The sequence below is a fragment of the Primulina tabacum genome, chromosome 3 (assembly GCF_025594145.1).
Source record: "Primulina tabacum isolate GXHZ01 chromosome 3, ASM2559414v2, whole genome shotgun sequence".
Taxonomy (NCBI): Eukaryota; Viridiplantae; Streptophyta; class Magnoliopsida; order Lamiales; family Gesneriaceae; genus Primulina; species Primulina tabacum.
This window is the reverse complement of record NC_134552.1, coordinates 25,860,313-25,867,994: the sequence shown is the minus strand read 5'-3', so window position 1 is coordinate 25,867,994 and position 7,682 is coordinate 25,860,313. Positions and strand designations below refer to the sequence as shown.

The 7,682-nt window shown below is 34.7% G+C and overlaps 1 protein-coding gene across 1 annotated transcript; it reads right to left on the bottom strand.

Annotated features, from left to right (window-relative positions):
* Window positions 1-1,123: 1,123 nt before the first annotated feature.
* Window positions 1,124-6,331, bottom strand: LOC142541029 (MAR-binding filament-like protein 1-1). The gene is made up of 5 exons (XM_075647567.1): window positions 5,955-6,331; window positions 5,758-5,802; window positions 3,994-4,133; window positions 3,723-3,863; window positions 1,124-2,995 (listed from the first exon to the last, which is right to left on the bottom strand). The coding sequence occupies exons 1-5, from the start codon at window positions 6,214-6,216 to the stop codon at window positions 1,292-1,294; spliced, it is 2,292 nt and encodes a 763-aa protein (XP_075503682.1). The 5' UTR covers window positions 6,217-6,331; the 3' UTR covers window positions 1,124-1,291.
* Between the last annotated feature and the right edge of the window lie 1,351 nt (window positions 6,332-7,682).

The window sequence follows — 7,682 nt, the reverse complement described above, 5'->3', positions numbered from 1 at the left end:
GACTAACTGGTCGAGCTGACTCAAACTGGATTCAACTGATGCTGAACCTCATTGATCATCTATATTGATCTGATATAGCAATGAAAAGGCGGCATTTCTGATGATTGAGCTCCACTTAATTATGATCCACTAGAAGACTTTGATTAATTACAACAAGCATAATAACCCACCTAGCTTAGAACTTACCCACTGCCTAACTGAACTCCTAGACTAGACTGAAGGCGGCACCTTCCAGTTAGCTAAGCTTATCTTGAATTAGAACTGATTGAATCCTAACTGATGCACCAAATTGATCATCTGAACTGGTCTTCAGTTGGGCTAGTGAAATCAGTTGACTCGTCAGTTGAACTGATTTCACTCTTTCAGTTGAACTGGTCAGCTGGGTTCTTCATTAGTTGAACTCTTCATCAGCTGGCCGGGCTTCTGACGGTCTTCTGCTGAATCACCTATCACCTGGACAATCAGTTGAACTGTTCTTTGATATATCAGTTGAACTGATTCAGTTTAGTCGATCAGTTGGTGTTTTCAGTTTGCGTCTCGATAGCTTCAGTTTTGGCTCGATAACTGATAAGTTCGAAGCCTGATTAGTTTCAGCTTCCTGCGCACTTAGGTAAATCATTACAAACAAAATAACAAGTTTTGTTAACATCAAAATCAAGATTGCGAACATGAAACGTTCCAATAAAATGATTGTACGTTTTCCAATACTTAATTAATAGGGATATATATTAATAAAAAAAACAAGAAAAATTGTTACTAAATGAAGAAACTTGACTATACATTTGTGAAAATGGAAAAATGAAATGAACCTTCTGTGATTGAGACAGAAGAGTACAAAACATTTTTGTTATGCTAATGCTAATATCTATGAACTTGGTCCTATTGCTCTAGAGTTCAAGAATTGCATGGTATTAAAAACAAAATAAGCAAGATGATTTTACCTATAAATATATTACAACAGAACAGGAGTTTTTAATGTGTCAAATTTTTAGAAGGGTCTTCAACTGCAAATTTACCAGTTAAAGAATTTTATCTCATCAAGGGGGTTTTACCAAAAAAACAAAAACAAAAACAAATAATGATTTATGCAAAATCTAACCCAAAAAAAAAAAACATGAATCATAAAGGTGAATCCATGATTTGTAAATTTGTGAAGTTAAAATTGACTCTAGTAAGCATGTTGGCAATCCTTTCAATAAAGCTTACATCGTCCAAAAAAATGTAATGGTACAACAATGCATAGGTGTATGCAATTTTTCCTGGAAGATGATTAAAAAGGACCACACGATTGTCAACTATTATCCGTCTCCTTTCTCCTCCGATAAACTTTTTTATTTGATTTACCTCCAGCTTCAATTTTTTGCTGGTTCTGATTATTCTCTGCAGTTTTTGATGCGTTTATTTGATTCTTTAGCTGTAGCATTTCTCCCTTTGCATATGCCAAATCCTGTTGTAGTTTCTTTCCTTTCTTTTCTAAACTCTCAAGTTCTTTTCCCAGCTCCATCACCACATTAGTGGCATATTCCAAATTTTTCCGAGCTTCTCGATTCGTTTGTTTTTGCACATCAAGAGAGTTGTGGAGTGCATTTTTTTCATCTTCTAAACTGGAAATTGTAGAGTAAGCAGACTCAAGATTTTTCAGAAGAGTCGATTCATTCCGAGTCTTCTCACCAAGTGATTTTGTAGTTGCTTCTATATCTGCTTCAAGTATTTTCTGGGCTTCTTTGTTTCTAAAAATTTTCTTTTCGAGAACCAGTAACTCATTGTTCAAAGAAGATACAATTTTCCTTTCTTCCGTAAGAGCATCTGAAGCTGCTTCTGCTTTCCTGTTGGCATCAATGAGTTCTCTCTCTAAGCTATCACGCTTTTGCTCTGCAGCTGCCAATTCTTGGGACATAATTTGTAGTTCTTCATCCATTTCGCCCAAAAGTTCCTTTACCGACAATAATTCTCCTGCTAAGGATTTCTCACCTTCTTTTGATTCATCGATTTCTCTCTGCAATGATTCCCTTGCATTGTTAAACTCAGCCTTAACCTTGGAAACCTCAGCTTCAAGTTCCAAGCACAAGCTTCTTGACTTCTGCAGTTGCTTTGAAAGATCAGAGGCCTCATTTCTTGATTTCTCTAACATTTCTTGTGCAATCTTGAGTTCTTGTTCAAGAGTGTTCACACTTTTCAGTTCAACGTCCAACTTTTCTCTTAAATTCTGGTTCTCTTGAGTCAAATTATAAATCAAGACTCCATCTTTTTTCACTTCATCCAATGCAACGTTAAGTCGTTCCTCAATCTTCTGAAGCTGCTTTTCCCTTTCACCCAAGTCCTCCTCATGCAAAAACATCTTCTTTTCTGCAGAAAATTTAAACTCATCAAACTCCTTTAAAATCCCAACAAGCTTTTTGCTCGATTCATCTCTCTCAGTAATTAAAGAAGTTAATTCTTCATTCAAATTCTTCAATGTCGAATTCTTCATTTCCAACTCCATTTCATTCTTCGAGACTCTATCTTTAAGTTCTTGGATCTCATAATCTAACCCTGTCAGTTCATCTCGGGATTTCTGGTATACAGACCTCAGTTCATGACATTCTCGTTCTTTTTCAGTAACTTTAGACTCAAGCTTTTGAAGATCATCTTCCTTAACCATGATCACTGAAGAAAGCATTCTGATCTTTTCTTGCAAAGAGGCTATAGAATCTAGCTTCTTCTGCAGCTGTATTTGCAGTTCCCTTTTCTCATTTCGAGACTCGCTGAGGCTTTTTTCCAGATTCTCAATTTTGATACTTAGATCTTGGTTTAATCTTTTCTCATTTTGCACCTCCTTTCCGAGGCTTGTTACCGTACCATTTGCAGTGTTGAGTCGATTGATCAAAGTTTGTTGCATCTCATTTGCTTTTGCGAAGTCCTTATTCTGAGCTTCTTCAATTTTTAGCATTTTTGACGAAATTATTTTTTTCAGAGAACTGATTGCAGCTTCCTTTTCCTTGAGTTTAGTTTTCACCTGAGCTCCCAAGAAAATAACAAATATATAATAATTTAGAAAGGAAACCAACAAACTCAAAAATATCCTAATTCCTGAATTTTAAACAAAGAACAATAGGGGGTTAAAGAGCCTAGCTTGAGCCTTGTATAGCAAAATTTTATGACCGAACCTCGAGGTCAAGTAGAATTTTTTTTTTTTCGAGCTTGAGCTGAGTTTGTGTATAAATAAATATTTATATAATAAAATTATAAATTGTTTTAATACATTATTTATTTTAATTCACTACAACAGTCATTAGAAAACTCCGTGCAGAAAATATTGATTAATGATTGTTTTATTTTTCTCCAATAGTAATAAAAGTAATAGTTAAATAACAAGCAACTAATAAGTTTTTGAACAATAATATAACTAAGCTCGAACTCGAGTTTCTACTCGGTTTGCACAAGAGAAGGAATATTGACATCGGATGCAATCAAATCAAAGAAAAATAGATAAGTTTATATAACATTTAGATCAGTGGTTTCACCATGGCTACTCGTCTATGCCAATTTCTTAAATGCAACAAAAAAAATATAAATCCATTGTAACACCAGAGAAGAAGGCAGATCAATATCAAATGCAATCAAACCAATGAATAATAAAAAAGTTTTTTTAATTACATATAATCAGTGATTTCAAGGCTACTTGTTGATGACAGTTTCACAAATATAACAAAGATAATAGAAACTCCGTTAAAATGGCTTACCGATTCTATGGTTGTATCAGAAGTGGCCTTTTCCTTTATTTTTGATGAATAGAGAGCAGCAAGAACACCAGACAACAATACCCCAATTGAATTGATAACTGAAAAGGTCGGGTTTGGGGATGGATTTTCCTTAACTGTTTGCTGGGCACAAAAAAAATAACCCTTAGGCAAATGATCTAGATAATTATATACAAACCATCAACCTTAGAACCAAAAAACCAGTAGTTAAATAATGTTTCTACACCATGCTATATCAAGCAGAGATGCAGACCTCTGCATTTTGTATCCTGTCTCGTGTTTCCAATTCAGAACTTTCTTGTTTTCTCGACTCGGTATTTTCCTCTGTTCTCGACTCCGTATTTTCTTGTGTTCTCGGTTCAGTATTTTCTTGTGTTCTCGACTTAGTATTGTCTGAAATTAATCAAAAACCCAGAAAGAATAGTTGTTAGCAGTAGCTTACTATAAGATGATCGATATTTGGCAAGATAGGTATGAATTTGCTTTCAAGTAATCAATTTACACGCTGAATAGCAATTGCCAAAATTCAAAAACCGTAAGTCATGGATTCATCCATCATCTAAAATATAGCTCCCCCACAGCCTTGTAAAAGCCAGCTAAATGAATTGAATAGCACTCAACTATCTTATATACACAGGAAGAATAGAATTCACTTAGTGCATCTTCAGTCAATTCCTTAATTGTGTGGAAAAGGTGAGATTCTATATAATTCAGCATGAATAACAAGTTCGCTGAACATGGTTGGAGGGAGAACATATTTTGTAAAAGTAAAACTATTATTTCAACCACCTCTCACGAGTTTGTGTTTTTGGAGAAAAGCGGTTATCAACATTGTATTGGAGTGAGAGGTGAAAGGTTTAAACCCTTGGTGTGGAAAATCCTACGTATTTCATCAAGTTGGTCTTTTGATACCTAATATTCAATCAACGAGAATGTGTATACCTTATACATTAATTATTCCCAGTATCTGGTTCACATGCAAGTGAACATTATAAAGTATAAATACATTATAACTTACATAAATTTATAATCTCTATTAGATAATCAATTTTTTCCCATCGCAAATTCGGCTAAAAGAATAAATGAAAGTGTTTGATAAATTAAGAAGATATATATTTTTTAAACTGAAAACCCTTATTCAAACTTTGTTAAGCATTCATCTCGCCAATTGATGTTTCATATTATTGATTTTTGAACATTTTGTGCTTGGAACAGCACACTTTTTAAATGGGAAGCCATACTGGTCACGTAATTATTCACTCAGCTCACCCATCACCACTATAGTCGCTTCCTTTTCTGGTTCAAACAACACAATCTGTTTCTACCTCTAGAAATCGAACCAGGACTTATTCTGGAGGGGGATGAGGGGACACTTAAAATTTGAAACTGTTGGGAGGCAGCATGCCACTTTTAGTCCTGTCCTCTTCCGCCACTGACAGCTGACATAATCTAGATGAGGTCCTACTCACCCCCTTGTCGCCTTTTTATAGCTGTTTGCATCCTTCAGCACATTTGAGATTAAAGCTCTTTTTCAAAACTTCGACTATGATGGGGCTACGTATTCCATATCTTCAACTAAACTATGCAAGTTCTTTTGATCTTAACAAGTTTAAATTTCATCGACCGCTTGAAGTTAGGCTAATAATTGCCAGTTGTTTACACGGAACGTCACCTTCAATTAAAACACATCATATTCACTAACGTAACTTTTGATCAAGATATGCACTGTCAAAGAGCTACAAAAAATGGAAGTAAAAAATGCAGGCAGGCAAGCCATATGAAACGCTAAATCAAAGCTAAACAAGTTCTGATTGTGCTAATTTTTTATAAAGAGATTCTATTTGCCATCTTCAGTAACTAAATGAAGAAAACCATAACAAAACTAATGGACACTTTCCAAGAAATCAACTTCCCTAGTTGAAGATATCAATCTCGATTTACAAATATCAACAATGTGACCATGTATAAGGTGGAAGGTAGAATTTTTAAATAAATGTGAAGTAAAAGTTAATGTTACTTTCAATTGAGAGACGATTCCTTGCCCGCCCTCGCCGGTTCCATCCTGATAGCAAACCAGGAATACATCAAAACCAAATTGCAACAAACATTGCTTCTCCCATTAAGTAAACAAAAACAGAATATCTTTACCAAGCACAAAATTGTAAACAATACAAAAATTACAAATACAATAAAAGAAAACGGATGCCAGCTGACCTACAACGTAGCCATCAACAGCATCTGCCCTCGTCCCAAGAAACTGAACTAAACCAAAACCCACGAACAGAATCGCTCTCCTTGTACACATATCGCTGTGTTTTGAAATTTCTCTCTGCAGACATGCCATGGTGGCTCTGTTCTTTCTCCGACACACCGCATTTCTTGGGTAAGAAAACGGGAGTGGAGAGGACTCGGAGACGAGGAAATGGCAGAGCGGAGAGTGCAGAAAGCAAGAATTCCCTAACACAGATCCAACCATTGCTAATATTTTTCTACATTTTTCTGATTTTTGGTTGATAAACAATCCACTGTGCTATCAAAGGCTCGAATCCTACTCTGATTTGATTTATTCTCAATCATTTTGGATTGAAGTTCTATTTTTGTTTTATATTTATAATTCCAAATTCTATGGAGTGAAATGTACTCGAATAACTTGAAGTGTCCTTCTACTACTACTACTACTAGTATTATTAGTATTGTTATTATTATTATTATTATTTTGTTAAAAAAGGCTTTGGTTCATATTCATTATAAAATTACTACTAAATCCATTATGCATATTTGGGAACGACTCAATTCAATACATATGTTTGGCTCATTTCTCGGTCCGGTTTCAAATATTTTGGCGTTTTCGGTTCGGTCATTAAAGTTTTAAAACTTTGTCCGACTAGATCTTTTCCTTAATTTTAATTTAATGATTAAAATTAACGAGAAAAAACTCAACAGTCCCAGATATTTGGAATCTTTCCTGGTTTGGTCCCTAATTTTTCGACATTCCCGGTTTAATCCTAAATGCTTATAAATTTTGACCCAGATGGTTCTTCCGACAATTTAATAGTTAAAATTAACGCTAGACATGAAATGTGTCAATCACGCTCTTAAAATACCAAAAACGACTACACTTGTTTTATTTGCTCCACTTACTATAGTATCTCATCGGTTAGCTTCGCAACCTTTGATACATGCTTGAGGTTCTCTGTTTCTAATTTTAATACCAAATCATTGAAATTCATAATTTTTCGGATCGATTAAGATTTTATGTTGAATTACAACAACATGCACCTTGCACTTGAGGAAAAAATTTTTGGTGCTTGTTTATCCATATACGAGTTAAAATCTCTTATTGTCTCGTCCCCTGCTTTGATAAGAAATATAGGTAGTGCCAATAAATTTATTTACTTGAATATGTGCTTCGTCCTAACACTCATAAATACTCGGTTTGCTCCCAACAAAAACAATGTTTGTGTTTCCTTCTGTTATGTTAGATCATAAAATGAAATAACTAAAAATCATTCGAATATAATGTAGTTAATTTTCTCCTCAAATAAAGAAAATTCACTATATTACAGAATCGAAAGTTATATTCTACCTGAAACAAAAAATTGAAAAACTTTATCAGCGGACACAAACTTTTATTTAATTTACCGCTCAATTTTTTAAAATAATAATAGAATTTATAAAAAAAACACTTCTAATTGACAAAATCAAAACCCTATGATGCAACCCGGGCGAAATGGGGTGAGTCGGGTCGGGTGCTCTGCCGGATTTGCTATCAAGATAAAGGAAATATGAGTTGGACGTCTAGACTGAACTTCTTTTCTCCCTGAGCGATTTAAGAGATCTGCGAACAAGAAAGTAACCACGTAAATGGGCGCCGGAGGGGTGTCCGGCGTGACCACTCCGATGCTTAAGTCACTAAGGAACTCAAACAAGAAAACCAATGTA

Excerpts from the sequence above, each read along its gene's own strand:
- LOC142541029 (XM_075647567.1), bottom strand. The coding sequence starts at position 6,216 with ATGGTTGGATCTGTGTTAGGGAATTCTTGCTTTCTGCACTCTCCGCTC. Across the intron at positions 3,864-3,993 it reads ACAGGATACAAAATGCAGAG|CAAACAGTTAAGGAAAATCC; the intron begins GTCTGCATCTCT and ends TTTTGTGCCCAG. Across the intron at positions 2,996-3,722 it reads CTGATACAACCATAGAATCG|GTGAAAACTAAACTCAAGGA; the intron begins GTAAGCCATTTT and ends TTGGGAGCTCAG.